Source organism: Rhinoderma darwinii, chromosome 5 (assembly GCF_050947455.1).
Source record: "Rhinoderma darwinii isolate aRhiDar2 chromosome 5, aRhiDar2.hap1, whole genome shotgun sequence".
In the NCBI taxonomy this organism is placed as follows: Eukaryota; Metazoa; Chordata; class Amphibia; order Anura; family Rhinodermatidae; genus Rhinoderma; species Rhinoderma darwinii.
The window spans coordinates 189,017,507-189,033,531 of NC_134691.1; the positions used below are offsets into that span (position 1 = coordinate 189,017,507).

The 16,025-nt window shown below is 42.4% G+C and overlaps 1 protein-coding gene across 1 annotated transcript in view; it reads right to left on the bottom strand.

Moving 5' to 3' along the window:
• The window catches only part of LOC142652534 (uncharacterized), a 143,743-nt gene that overhangs the window by 1,602 nt on the left and 126,116 nt on the right, over positions 1-16,025 (bottom strand). Inside the window, exons 20-23 of the mRNA XM_075828179.1 lie at positions 5,992-6,137; positions 4,555-4,671; positions 4,090-4,144; positions 571-589 (exon numbers count right to left, since the gene is read on the bottom strand). Coding sequence (XP_075684294.1) covers positions 571-589; positions 4,090-4,144; positions 4,555-4,671; positions 5,992-6,137 — 337 coding nt within the window. The remainder of the gene's footprint in view (positions 1-570; positions 590-4,089; positions 4,145-4,554; positions 4,672-5,991; positions 6,138-16,025) is intronic.

Below are 16,025 nucleotides of genomic sequence, written 5' to 3' on the forward strand. Positions count from 1 at the left end.
AGCATATTACGAAGAGGGGATCTAAATGGTCTATAGGTGAAGGTTGAGGAGATCTAGTAGAAAAAGGTCCAAGGCTTCATTCACGGGTTCCGAACGGAATCCAAACAAACAAATGGAAACCATAGGTTTCCGTTTGCAACACCATTGATTTCAATGGTGACTGATCCGTTACAAATGGTTTCTGTTTGTCACCGTTGTGTAAGGGCTACGTCGTTTTGACAGAATGAATAGCGTAGTCGACTGCGGTATTGATTCCGTCAAAACAATGGAACCCTTACACAATGGTGACATTCGGAAGCCATTTGTAACAGATCCGTCACCATTGAAATCAATGGTGACACAAACAGAAACCTGTTCATGGGTTCCCCTGACCGAAAGCTCAGACGAAACCCATGAACGGAGTCCCAATGCAGATGTGAACTAAGCCTAAGCCGCCGTAGTGTCTGGGTATAAATCAGACGTCTCTAGATCTATTCCATGAACTTTGTCAAGCATTTAAAACTATATTTTGGAAGATGTCCAACTGACAATTGTGCCCTACATTGATTGGTGCGAAGGAAATTGCCTTACCTTGTTTTCTTTTTCATTTCTGTTAAAGACACAAATATTTTATTATATTACAAAATGTAAACACAAAGTATTCTTGCCTGTTTGTTTTACAACTTCCAGTATCATGGGCAGACCATTTTTGCCTACCCACCTCCCAACATATTTGTATGGACAATGTGGTGTGGGCACGTGGCATATTATCTGGATACCTTCACTTTCTACCTAATGCATATATACTACTTACACACTGCAATAATTACAGTTAAAGAGACTCTGTCACCAGATTATAAATGGCCTGTCTCCTACATAATGTGATCGGCGCTGTAATGTAGATGACAGTAGGGATATCACGATACCAGAATTTGGACTTCGATACCGATACTTCGTTTAGTATTGCGATTTCGATACCAATTTCGATACTTTTGCCAACAGTAATAAAAAAAAAAAAATCTTCCGTTTTCTGATGTGAGGCGCGAGGTGTGATGATGAATTTTGAACGCGCCTCACATTAATAGTAATTAATCCCATCATGTTTCTCAGTCATAATGGGTTAATGTGCGAGGTACATGATGGGGTTAATTACTATTAATGTGAGGAACATGGAGGTTAAATTCATCGCACCTCGCGCCTCACATTAATAAGTGAATGAAAGCCGTGTTTATTTCATTTTTTTACAGCGTACACATCATAAATGATGCAAAAAAATTGTTGTCCGCGCCATTACTGAATGTGTGTATTTTATGTGTTGAGACTTATTTTAAAGGAACAGTGTCATGACCCCAAAAAATTTTCATATGTTCAAGATGTTAGTGCTTTATTAAAAACGTTTATATTTATTTGTGTGTTTGTGTTTTACTTTTTCTTATTTTTACACTTTTTCTTCCCTATGGGGGCTGCCATTTTTTGTTCCATTTCTGTCTGTGTCGATTAACGACACATACAGACATGGAATACGGCAGCCACAGTCCCATAGGGACTGCGAACGGCTCCCGTCCCATTGACTTCAGTGTACGGCGTCTGTGTGGGAACTGCGCATGCGCCGCTCCCACACAGTCCAATTCGAAATTGGCGCCGTCCGGCGCCATTTTCCTGTGGACCGGAAGTCGCGGCCGGACAGTAATATTACTACTTCCGGTCGCGGCTTCCGGATTTGTGCACTTGGACCAGCGGCAGCAAACGGAGCGGACGGGCCGGAGGGAGCCGCGGCGGCAGGAGCAGGTAAGAGATTTCAATGTATGTTCGTGTTTGTGTGTGTTTACTACTGTATGTAAACCTACTACACTGTGTGTTAGCTCAAAAAATGGCGACACACAGTGTAGGAGGTTACACCGTTCAAACCCCTCGTTTATCCCGGCACTAGCCAGGATAAAGGAGGGGGGGATGCTGAGAGCTCACTAGAGCGAGGGCTTTTAACCCAATGTTGCAATGCTGCAATTTTGGGAATAGCTCCATCTAGTGACCAAAAATGGGTAGTATTATAAATTAGAATTAATTTATATTTCCTGACTCGTGAAAAAAATAAAAAAAATTTGAACAATGTTTAATCACCCACACACTAAATGTTTAATTTTTTTAAAAAAAACATGTTTTTCTGGCAACACATTCCCTTTAATGTTTATTGTAAAAAAGGTGAATGTTTTTTTTTTACATTTAACAATACTTTGTTTTTACTTTATTTTTAAACTGTAATGTACTGACATAAATCAGATATGTGCCAGTACATTAACCTGTGGACGGATAATACACAGGCAGTTGTTAGGGCATACTTGGGTATTTCCTAACAACATGAAATATGGTAAGACAGCCCTGGGTTCCGTCAATAGACCCTGGGCTGTCTGCCCATATATGGTATGGCCCTCGATCGCGTCACAGGAATTCCCTGTGACGCGATCCAGGGGCATCCCCCCTTCTCATTTTCTCCTGAATGCTGCAGTCAGCTGTGATCGCAGCATTCAGGGGAATAACGGCGGAGATGAGCGGTTTCTCTGATCTCCGCCGTTATAGAGCGGGGCTGCGGCTGTGTAATACAGCCATTGCCCCGCTCCTGACAGGAAGTGCGTGCGTGGTCAGCATGAGGTGATGCGGCCGGCGCTGCACTAATGAGCAGAACATGGGGGTGTTTTGCAGCGCGCCCGCCATGTTCTGTCTCCAGTGCCGCCGCTCATAAGTACAGCGCTGGCCACATCGCATCATCCTGACCGTGCGCACATGTTATCAGGACTCAGGAGCGGGGCTGTGGCTGAATTACACAGCCGCAGCCGCGCTCCCATACATTCATGTATTACTATACTGAGCTGTACGGCTGCGCAGCGAAGTATCGAAATACAGGAATAGCGGTATCGAACCGTTTAGGGATGCAAAGTATCGAAACAGTATCGAAACAGTATCGAAGTTTCGATGCACCGTGCATCCCTAGATGACAGCAATGGTTTTTATATTGAAAAACAATCATTTTTGAGCAATTTTAGATTTATGCTAATTAGTTTCTTAATGACCAACTGGGCGTTGTACAGAGGAGTGTATGAGGCTGACCAATCAGTGACTAATCAGTGTCATACACTTCTCATTGTTCCAGCCCAGCTTCTTTCACTGCACAATCACACTGTAACAATGGGCTGGAACAATGAGAAGCGTATAATGATGCTGATTGGTCACTGATTGGTCAGCCTCATACACTCCTCTGTACAATGCCCAGTTGATAAAAAGTAAAGACACGCCCAGTTGGTCATTAAGAAACTAATTAGCATAAATCTAAAATTGCTCATAACTTGCTCAAAAATGATAGTTTTATAAAAGCCATTGCCGTTATCTACATTACAGCGCCGATCAGATTATGTAGGAGATAGGGCACTTATAATCTGGTAACAGAGCCTCTAACTAAATCTTCCTCTACAAGATAGGTCCCCGACAATTTGTATCTTGTGAACCACTTTCAACTTATAGCAATGTTTGGGAGTCACATTTAACAAAAAAATAAAAATGCCGGCAAAATATGAAACTGGAAACATTTGCAAATATTTTAGTGTGAAATTTGACACTAATTTTATGCCTTCCAAAGTGGCCCTGTTCAGTGGTTAGGATATGTCTGCAATATTGTCAGTGGGGATGCCATATTGTAACCGTGCATATTGGTATAATTCAGGGAAAATAGCAGTTACCGAACGGTAAGAAAGGATAGAGCACTTACAGTATAATGAGGTCTAGCACCCGCACCTATGTTGAGTGCGGGGGACCTTCACCAGGCGGGGAATGAATAGCGTGAGCCCCGTATGCAACCTACTCTCTCCCTTCTGTTTTATAGGAGTTACAGAAACAGTCAAGCAATCATAGCTCGGCTGTTTCCGTATTCCCATAGACCAGAAGGGAGAGTCATGAGCATGCGTGACCACCTCTCCACTCAGACTCAAGCTGGAATTGGCGGCTGCCTCCCCTTGACAGGACAGGGGTCGGCTGTGGATATACCATAAATGTGTGAGCTGGGAATAACCCTTTAACAGGAAAAAAGTAAAAACACAGTTTAAGGTCCATTGAGACACTCACTTTTGCTTGCTGCCCTCAGAGTCATCATAGTTTCCATCCATATTGATGAATCAATCTGAAAAGCATTGTAAACAACACCTAATTGTCAATACTTAAGCATTTCAAAAGTGCATGTCAAAAATGGAAATGATCAAACAATACTGGTTATGCTTTCAGACGAAATCCGTCACCCGGTTATTTATAGTCACCTAGAAGCCAGACAAACAAGATCAATGGAGCCTATGATAGTTTGTGCAGTCAGCCTACATCCGGACCAGACATTATCACCCAATTTGGATTGATGATCAAATTAGACATTAGTCTACTTCAAGGGTAGTGTTACACTATCTACCCAGTTACTTTACATCACTATACCGAACAAAAGCACTTAGGTTAAACTTTTTTGGCAGTAAATCCAGTGGGAACACAAAAGTTTTCCCAAAAGCAAAAAAAAAATGTTACTTCAATATGCTGAATATAAGATACCATGTACGTCTTTGTTCCCTCCTCTCGTTCTATCTCCAAAGCCATTCTTCTTATGAACCGAGACTGATCTTCTTTGCTGTTGGACTGAGCTTTTAGAACATATGGATAGTCTTTTGCCTGTTTTGGAAAGTGTTGTAAGTGAAAATATATCAGACCAGAACTAGAATATGCAAGTGAACATTTAATAAGTATACATTTATAAAAGTTCTTGTAAAAGCACTGGAGAGAATTGAAAGTCTTTTTAGAACAAAAACTTTTAGCCTTATGCAGGATTGTATTGTACGCACACCAGTCAATAAACCATGTCTGCAAGTAGATTCCCCCCCCCCCCCCATCAATTATAAATTAGACAAAAATCATTATGTCATCGAATTGTGATGTCTTATGACTAACTTGTCTTGATAATGATGGGATCCACTTGAACAAGAGAAGATTTTCTTGGATGTCCAGGCTGTTCAAATACAAAGCTGACTAGTTCTGGAAATAGGTCTCGGCTCCTGTCATTCTTCCAGAGCGTGCACTATAGATTCCTGACTTATCTTATAGAATTGTACCTTATATTTATGGCACCTCAGAGTGAATTCTGCAGACTTTGCACTAACTTACAGTAAGATACACGTGAATTGAGTTTTAAAAATATCTGCACGGAATTTAGGACATGCTACAGATTTGTTGAAGGTTTTCCACAAGGATTTCACCCTTTGGGTGAAATCTTCTGCAAAAAGGTCTGCAACTTATGTACTCAGCCTTATTGGACAAAAAAAAAAAAAAAAGATTATTTGGTGTGGGTGAAGTGTCAGCTATTAATCAGCCTGACCGAGGTGTATATATATATATATATTATATTGAAGCTTTTAGGCTAGTGTATATAAATACAAAAAGAATATATGAACTCTATGTAAACTGTTCATTTTTTTAATGATTTATATTCACTGTTAGCTTTCATGTGTAATTTTAGTTGCACAAGTACTAAGCTCTATTGTGATCTACTAATACGCAGGATCCAGCGGTTATCGATCACATCAAGTTCATGAACTTATAACGACTCAGTAAAAAGCTTTGTCTGACACGCAGAATCGGCTCCCAGCAGGGCCATCAATCCTGCTGACCTGATGGAAACGGTCTCAGGGGAAAAAAGAAATGTTGGATTCCAACATGCCTTACCATTCTTTATTTAACAACAGATATTTGAAGACTGGCTGCCCTGATACACATTAGATTGTTGGCTGATCCCGATCTAATGTGTATACCAGCTTTTGTATCGTTAGGGAATCTAATATGTGCCCTAATTATAAAAGGGCCAGAGATAGATTTTCTTTAAATATAAAATGAATGTGATATTTAATGAAAACATATACCTCCATGCTTGTTAGCTTTTTTTTTTCTTTTTTTTTAACACATCCGTAAACAATCTAATATTCCAGATAAATTACTCACTAGATAAAGTTTTCTGTGTCCAAAGCCAGCAAGATGCTCCACCATTGGGTCGACATCAGCATCACACTCACAAAGGTCACAAAAATATTTTGTTTCAATTTGATTTGCTGTAGTTTTGACACGATATTCTAGCACGTATTCCAAACCTGCAGAAACAAAAAAAAAACTCTTAAAATAAGGTTACCTTTAAGGTTATTTCCAGCCAAAACTTAAAATGGTCATATATTAATAAACCAGAAGTTAGAGCGTGAGCTTGTTAATTAGATTCACTTTTTGTTATTAATAAAGACATTTAGAATAGTTTCTGTAATCAGATTTGTGGTTCCTCCTAAACAGGAAACAGCACACACGTCTACTACACTAATATGGAGGTACCCTGTGTGTAATGGGAACATTGTACCCTTGGTAGCCTTTTAAAATGATATATGAAAGTGGGGCTGTTAATGCGAATATGCTACTAGATCAGCAGGCAGTGTGTTATAGAGCAGGAGCTGGCGATCCAAATTACATAACTTTATAGAAAATGGCCCAGCAATAGAAAGGGGATTACACAACCAATATGGAGGACAACCTGAATTCCCCTTAAAGAGGCTCTGTCACCAGATTTTGCAGCCCCTATCTGCTATTGCAGCAGATCGGCGCTGCAATGTAGATTACAGTAACGTTTTTATTTTTAAAAAACGAGCATTTTTGGCCAAGTTATGACCATTTTCGTATTTATGCAAATGAGGCTTGCAAAAGTACAACTGGGCGTGTTGAAAAGTAAAAGTACAACTGGGCGTGTATTATGTGCGTACATCGGGGCGTGTTTACTTCTTTTACTAGCTGGGCGTTGTGTATAGAAGTGTCATCCACTTCTCTTCACAACGCCCAGCTTCTGGCAGTGCAGCACTGTGACGTCACTCACAGGTCCTGCATCGTGTCGGCACCAGAGGCTACAGATGATTCTGCAGCAGCATCAGCATTTGCAGGTAAGTAGCTACATCGACTTACCTGCAAACGCCGATGCTGCTGCAGAATCATCTGTAGCCTCTGGTGCCGACACGATGCAGGACCTGTGAGTGACGTCACAGTGCTGCACTGCCAGAAGCTGGGCGTTGTGAAGAGAAGTGGATGACACTTCTATACACAACGCCCAGCTAGTAATAGTAGTAAACACGCCCCGATGTACGCACATAATACACGCCCAGTTGTACTTTTACTTTTCAACACGCCCAGTTGTACTTTTGCAAGCCTCATTTGCATAAATACGAAAATGGTCATAACTTGGCCAAAAATGCTCGTTTTTTAAAAATAAAAACGTTACTGTAATCTACATTGCAGCGCCTATCTGCTGCAATAGCAGATAGGGGCTGCAAAATCTGGTGACAGAGCCTCTTTAAGTTATATCCATAAGTGGTATCGTATAAACGAGGAAAAGAGGGGCGTACAGTAGTGCCTATGACTATAGATAACAGGTAGCTATGACTCCTGGAATATCTAGAACAAAAACCTAAAGAATGGAGTCAATGCACAGCTTTGACTAATAAAAAGTAATCTTTATTTGTATAAAACATGAAATATTTTTCACACATTAAAATCAAAGATGACTGCCACAGTGTGGAAAAATTTGGAAGCCAGACAGGTATGAATCACAGTGTATGAATGTAGGAGTATTATACTCCAGAGGATAACAGAGAAGGGACTGAGAGAGTCAATTTCAATTAATATATACAGTCCTAGGTCATAGTAGATAGTTGTAGACATAAGGGATAAGGCAAAAATGCCTAGCCTATCCACAAACTAGTGTGGAGGAAGGCACATAAGTAACATGTAAGGATCTTACCCATGATATGTTATCCTGCTGTCTGGCGTCACACCCAGAAAGGGGATTGTCTAAGCGGCTCCTGCAGATGAGGCAGCAAGATCTCACGAACAAGCTGGAATTTGGGTGAGATAGTATATGGACCAAACTGCAAGATATTGCCTTTTGACATCAAATGCAGCTGTACTGCCAACAACTATAATATTTTAAGGACCTATTACACGGGCCAATAATCTGGCAAATGAGCGTTCACAGAACACTCGTTCCCGATCATTTTAAACAGGGCAACGATCAGCCAATGAACGAGCAAACGCTCGTTCATCTGCTAATTGTATAGTTTATGCAGCCTAAAAAATTTTCACTGTCGGCAGCACATCTCCCTGTGTAAACAGGGAAATGTGCTGCCGACATAATAGAAATGTATGGGGAGTAGCGATCGTAGTTATGAGTGCACGTCCCCATACATAGCTCCTTGTTAAAGTAGCAAACGAGTGCCGATCAACAAGCTGTCTCATTGATCGGAGCTCGTTTACACGGCCCACGTTGGGTCATGTAAGAGGACTCTTAGGGCAGATACAGACGGACGTTGCGTTTTTGCGCGCGCAAACAACGCGGCGTTTTGCGCGCGCAAAAAACATTTGACAGCTGCGTGTGTCATCCGTGTATGATGCGCGGCTGCGTGATTTTCGCGCAGCCGCCATCATAGAGATGAGGCTAGTCGACGCCCGTCACTGTCCAAGGTGCTGAAAGAGCTAACTCTTTCAGCACCCTCGACAGTGAATGCCGAACACAATATCGAAAAACCTGTTGAAAAAAAAAGAAAAAGTTCGTACTTACCAAGAACTTCTCGGCCGTTGCCTTGGTGACGCGCCTCTCGACATCGGGCCCCACCTCCCTGGATGACGCGCCAGTCCATGTGACCGCTGCAGCCTGTGCTTGGCTGGAGCTGTCACTTGGACTGAATTGTCATCCCGGGAGGTCAGACTGGAGGAAGAAGCCGGGAGTTATCGGTAAGTCAGAACTTCGTTTTTTTTTCTACAGGTTCATGTATATTGGGATCGGAAGTCACTGTCCATGGTGCTAAAACAGTTTAACTCTTTCAGCACCATGGACAGTGACTATCTCCTGACGTCGCGTACCGATAATTTTTTTGCCGGGTTCGGCCGAACCCGGTGAAGTTCGGTTCGCTTGTCCGGCTTCGCTCATCGCAAAGACACTCCGTTTGGATGTTCGGAAACAGAAAAGCACGTGGTGCTTTTCTGTTTACATTCATCCTTTTGACAGCTGGTGCGCTGTTTCAGTCGGTTCGCACGGAAGTGCTTCCGTGCAACCTGCGTGGTTTTCACGCACCCATTGACTTCAATGGGTGCGTGATGCGCGAAATACGCAGAGTTATTGAACCTGTCGCGCTTTTTGCGCAGCAGACAAACGCTGCGCAAAAAGCACGGACTGTCTGTACTGCCCCATAGACTTGTATTGGTCCATGCGTGCTGCGTGAAAACCACGCGGCCCGCACGGACCGAATACACGCTCGTGTGAATCCCCCCTTAGGCTGCATAAACTATACAATCAGCCGATGAACGAGCGTTTGCCTGACAATTGGCCCGTGTAAAAGGGCCTTTACTTACTGAATATTTTACACTTAATGGATCTGCATCCCAACTGGTTAAATGGGATGCTATGAATGCCTATCTTAGCGGACTTCTACAAATAGATTTAGGACTAAATCCAAAGCTTTTGAAAATAATCTATTAAATTATGTACAAACTGCAGAAGACCAATATGTTTTGAATACTAACATTGCTCGAGAAAATATATGGAAGGAGACACACAAACACAGCATTTGCTCACTACTGCGGAGCATAAATGCTTCTTTCAGAGGCAGTGATACTATGAGGAAGGCGAAAGAGTGGTTAATTTACGATCTGTAAAATACCAAAGTGCAGTGAGGTATATCATATATTGGTACATTAAAAGGGCACAGTGGGAGGTAGAATAGTCTCCTACTGTAGTTTTGAATATATTGAAAACATTCTATTTTGCTCTGTTTGAATCTCAGAATCATCCTACCCAAATGGAACTGGAGAATTTTCTAAAAGGCTTACCCCTGTATTCCCTTACTAGAGCACAAGTCCAAGTTCTAGATCGCTCTTGGGAGTATGGCCAATAAAATTTGTAGGCATTGACAGCCTCCCAGTGGAATGGCTTAAATCCTATAGTATAGTGTTATTATCGCATCTCCTTGTGGTTTACAAAAGAGGCTTCACAATAGTCTACCTGCTTTAATGAATGATGCTATAAGAGCGGTGATCCCCAAACCTTATAAGGATACTTACAGACATCAAGATGTTGGCTAGGGGGTTAGCCAACCAGCTTTCCAAATAAATCACCACTATTAAACGTCCTGAAATGGATGGATTTAAGCCCAACATGTCCACAGCAGTTAATATAAGGCACTTGCTCCTTAATCTTCAGGCTTCTCCCCTCACGCATCAAAATGTTGCGGCCGGGTCCTTTGACAAAGCGTCTGCAGAGGCAAATGTATGCAACTGGTAGAACTTGACAAAGGTGTGCAGAGAAGACCATGTGGCCGCCTTGGACAATTGTAGAGCAGAGGACTGATGAAGCCCCAACCGCTCTGGTAAAGTAGCCCGTGACCGGGAAAAGAGGAACCCTTCCTTTGACGCAATAAGCCTCTTTAACAATTATTCTAATCCATCGAGCAACGGTGGCCTTAGACGCCACCAAACCTTTCCTGGGACCCTCAGCAAGGATAAAGAGCGAATTATAGAAACGTCAACACGCAGAGAACGGACGTCATCCAGGTTGTAGAGGGAAAGCTTGATGAATGGGAAAAGGACAAATAGAGGGCAAGACAATATCCTCATTCAGGTCAAAGGATAAAACCACTTTAGGCAAAAAAGAGGACACCGTGTGGAGCACCGCCTTGTCTTGGTGAAGAGTCAGAAAAGGAGAACGACAAGAGAGCCTCAAATTCTTAGACACTCCGGATGGCGGTCACTGCAACCAGAAAAAACAACCTTCCAGGACAGAAAACGAAAAGATCGCTCCCAAAGGTTCAAATGGAGTCGACAGTAAGACATCTCAGATTCAAGGAGGGAATTGAAGGACGATAAGGGGGGGGGGGGGGGGACGACTGCATGAGCCACTCCCTGCAAGAAAAGTCTTAATGTCAGTTTTAGATGCCAATGAGCGAGCAAACAAAATGGAAAGGGCAGATACCTGCCCCATTAGGGAGCTGACAGCTAAACAGGGATTCAAACCCCATTGTAAAAAGTATAGAATTCTGGACAAGGACAAGCGTGAGAGGGGGGGGGGGGGGGAGCTTAAGATCCTCACACCAACCAAGGTAAGCCTTACATGTACGATGTTAGATGCGCGTTAAAGTGGACTTTCTGGCCTTAATCATAGTGAAGATAACACTCTCCAAAAAAAAAACTCTCAAATCGGCAGCCACACAGTTAAACATAGTGACGTTAAATTATGGTGGAAGAGAGGTCCCTGAGAGAGAAGGTGGTAAAGGAGAAGGCCACAGGACGTCAGCCAACAGGGACACTAGGTCCACGTACCAAAAGCGGCATGGCCAATCGGAGGCCACCAGTATGGTAGGAATTCCCTCCGCCTTGAGCCGGAGGAACCGCAGCAGGAGAGGGTAGACGTGCAGGAGACTGAAGATCGAACATGACGCTACGAGTGTGTCCACGGCGCAGGCCTCTGGATCCCGAGCTCGGACATTATGCTGAGAACTCGGAGGCCATCAAGTCCACATCTGGACGACCCCACCTAAGACAAAATTAGTCGAAGACTTGGTGTAGAGATCATTTCCCGGGATCCACCGTTTCATGATTGAGGAAGTCTGCAATCCAAATATCAACCCTGCGAATGTGAACCACTGTGAAAGCCGGAAAACTGAGTCCAGTGAAGAAAACACAGAAAGATGGCCCTCAACTCTAGAATGTGAATAGGAAAGGAAGATTCCAGTGGGGACCACAGCTACTGAACCATGAGATACCGAAAAGTGCCACCCCATCTCTTGAGGGTGGCATCCATGGAGAGGATCAGTCAGTTTAGCAGAATGAAGGAGTGCCACTGGAGAACGGCTGGAGAAGTAATCCACCACCAAAGGGAGCGATGGACCGAGAGGAGGATTTTCAGATCCAGGGATTGCAAGTCTCTGTCCCACCGGGAGAGGATCGCCCGCTGTATTGGACGCGTGTCGATATAAAACATCCTTGATGTCCACAAAACGAAATCCCCCCCCGTTCCATGGAAGCAACGACAGATAGGAGAGATTCCATCTGAAAATGACGGCCCGAACATGTGCGTTAAGGCACTTGAGATCCAGTATGGGCCGTACCGTCCTTTAATAAATGGCAAAGGTAGTCTATAAAGAGGGTTCCCCTTTAGGGTCAGACATGGCAGTAGAGAGTGTTACTTAACTTCCACTGAAGAAGTGAAAAGTAAGAAGATCACTCAAACTGCTTGGCCAGAAGCACTCCTAATTAGAGAGTAATGGCTGCTTCACCTAGCGCTGCTATAGACTTGAAACTGAAAACTAACAGTAAGAAAAGGAGTATGCTCCCTTAGGAAAACTGACTCAGCGCCTGTAGGCTAAGGCACCCGTAGGGGCAATAGAGAAGCAAAGGCTGATCCTACCCGCTTTCAAGAAGTCCTCCTGAGACACGAGGCAACAGCTCTGTTCAGGATGTCCCCAGTAGTATCCGTCCAAATAGAGGATAGCAAAGATAGCTGAACTTTTTACTTTCAATCGCTGCGGAAACTCTGCCCGAAAGGGCTGCCTTTTCTCTTTTTCCAGCACTGATAGAGAGAAGGGGCTGCCGATTAGTGCAGAGAAAACAGGTCTGTAACTATGGGTGGAATACTGGTGACACTGGCCCTGTATTTACGGGCATGGGTTCGTAAATACTGGTGGAATACGGGTCGAATACGTGTGACAAAGGACCCGTATTTATGCCAGTATTTACGGGAGGAAAAAAATACGTTTGTGTGCATTAGGCCTAAGGTAGTGATAAAATTTGGTCAATACATTCACTGTTTTTGTGAAAAACACCAAAACTGAGAAAATGTGCAAATATTTGCATTTTTACAAATTTAAATGTGTCTGCTTGTAAGACCGATCATAATACCACACAAAATAGTTACTAGTTAACATTTCTCATATGTCTACTTTAGAGCGCCATTGTTTTTTTGAACACTTATTTTTCTAGGACGTTACAAGGCGTTTAACTTTAGCAGAAATCTCTCACATTTTCAAGAAAATTTCAAAAGCATTATTTTAGGGACCAGTTCAGTTCTGCACTGTTTTTGAGGGCCTTATATATTAAAAACCCCCTATAAATCACCCAATTTAAAAAACCTGAAACCCTCTAAGTATTCAAAACAGCAAATGTATTTTTTTTGCAGAAAATCAGTTTTAATCAATATTTTTCTGTAACACAGAAGGCTTCACCAGAGAAATGCAACTCAATATTTATTGGCGAGATTCTGCAGTTTTTAGAAATATCCCACGTGTGGTAATGGACTGAAACACAGGCCTCAGAAGCAAAAGAGCACCTAGTGGATTTTCGGGCCTCCTTTTTATTAGAATATATCTTAGGCACCATGTCAGGTTTGAAGAGGTCTTCTGGGACCAAAACAAAGGAAATAACCACAAAATTTTGCAAACTACATCCCTCAAGGAATTTATCGAGGGGTATCGTTAGCATTTTGACCCCACATGCTTTTTGCTGAATTTAGTCTAATTAGGCAGTGAAAATTAAAGTCTAAGTTTTTTCTAATAGTGTCGTTTTAGCTCTGATTTTTCCTTTTTTACAATAGATAAAAGGAAAAAAAGCACCTTAAAAGGGTCATGATTTTTTTTTTTTATCATATTGCTTTTAATATGATATTAACAAACATTTTATTTATTTGTGTTCTCATGTTCTACTTTTTTCTTACTTTTACTTCTCTATGGGGGCTGCCACTTCTTTTTCATCTCTGTATGTGTCGATTAACGACACATACAGAGATGGAATACGGCACATACAACCCCATAGAGAATGCGAACGGGAGCCGTTCCATTCTCTGAAACGTATGTCGTCTGTGTGGGAACGGCAGCTCGTTCGTAGAGCGAAATCCGCTGCCATTTTCATGTGGACTGGAAGCCGCTGCCGGACAGTAAGATGACGACTTTTGGCCGCGGCTTCCGGCCATATGTTCAAGGAAGCGAAGGCGCAAGGAATAGGAGCGGAGGCGGCAGGAGAAGGTAATTTATGTTCGTGTATGTGATGTGTGTATTATGTTCATGTTATAATGTCTGCTGAGCACTGTATCTAATCCTCCTACACTGTGCAGTCGCTCAGAAAATGGCGGCACACAGTGTAGGAGGTTTGAAGATTCAAACCCCTCCTTCTCCTGGCACTAGGCAGCGGAATGGCTCATGGTGGGTTCTGGTATGCGTGTCATGAGGTTTTAATGATTTTCCTATGATTGTTACCATATATGTTTTGTGGTCATACTTCTGGCATTTGCTGTGTAATATTGGTACAAGTATATTTATACCCATGGTACATACTTCATATTTTATGATATAGTATGCATAGTACCACCATTGTTTGCCCTGCCTTATATTCAACACTGTCTATTTCTTTGTACTGATTGTACATTGTTTTTATGGGTGTTAATTTTTAAAGTGTCTTGATCAACTGTGGTGTTTGTCTTCAATAAAGTATTTTTGTATCTTTCTACGATACGTTTGATTTTGTCTTATTGCAGCATGTAGGGATAACTTTTTGGTGTCACTAGCCAGAATTGTGTGAGGACACTAGAGAGAGTGCGTCCACCCCAAATTTGCAGCATAAAGAAATGAGGTTGCTTTACCACATTGACCATCCTGCAATTTTGGGAACTGCTTCCTCTAGTGGCCAGCACATGGAAATGTTATAAATTAGAATCGAATTTATAATATTTCCTGACTTGTGAAAAAATGTAAAAAATTAAAACAATGTGTAATCACTTAAATAATAATGGTTTAACTAAAAAAAATAAAAAAAAATTCTAGTGACACATTCCCTTTAACATTTGTAAAGCAACCTCTTCTGAGCACAGCAATACCCCACACGACAGGGCTCCGCAGGGAAGTACCACCATTTGGCTTTTGGAGCTCAAGTTTTGCTTGATTGTTTTCCAGAGGTCACGCTGCATTTGCAAAGCCCACGAAAGGCCAAAACAGTAGAAACCCCCCATAAGTGATCCCATTTGGGAAACTACACACCTCAAGGAATCAAGGGGTATAATTCACATTTAGACCCCACAGGTCTTTTGCAGAATTTATTGGAATTAGCTAGTGAAAATGAAAATCTACATTTTGTTCCAGCAAATTGTAGAATTTCTTTATTTTCACAAGGAATAAAAGGACAAAAAATGCCCCAAGACTTGTAAAGCAATTTCCTCCTGATTACGGCAATACCCCACATGTGGTCATACACTGCTGTTTGGACACATGGCAGGGCTCACAAAGGCAGGAGCGCTATTTGGCATGCAGATTTTGCTGGATTGGTTTTTGGCCGCCATGTCGCATTTGCAAAACCCACGTACAAAGAGTACAATGGAAGTCCCGAGAAGTGACCCCATTTTGGAATCTACAACACTCAAGGCATTTATCATTTGCCTCGACAAGACAGTGCTCAGAAGTGAAGAGCACCATGCGCATTTGAGGCTATTTTTAGAATTTTACAGCATTCACCCCCAATTGCAGGGCTCTGAGATCAACTAGTAAAACAAACCCACAAGTAGTGACCCCCTATTTTGGAAACTACACCCCTTAGTGAATTTTAAGGTGTAGTTAGTGAGCATTTTAACCCGGCATGTGTTTTTACATTAGAAATTAGTGCGCAGCGTCTGGTGCAAAGTGAAAGTTGCAATTCTCCACGGATATGCCATTTTAGTGCCCAATATGTGGTGCCCAGTTTATGCCACTGAAGACAAATACCTCAAACTGTTAAACAGGTTCTCCCGGGAATGGCGATGACGTATATATGTAGACGTAAACTGCTGTTTGGGCACTCTGCAGGGCTGAGAAGGGAGGGAGCGCCACTTGGCTTTTCGAGCGCAGATTTTGCTTCGTATTTGTTCAGTTTGGCGCTTTGCTGGTATTTCCGTTTATAACGTTGGGGCATATGTAAGCTGTGCGGAGTACATCAGGGCATAA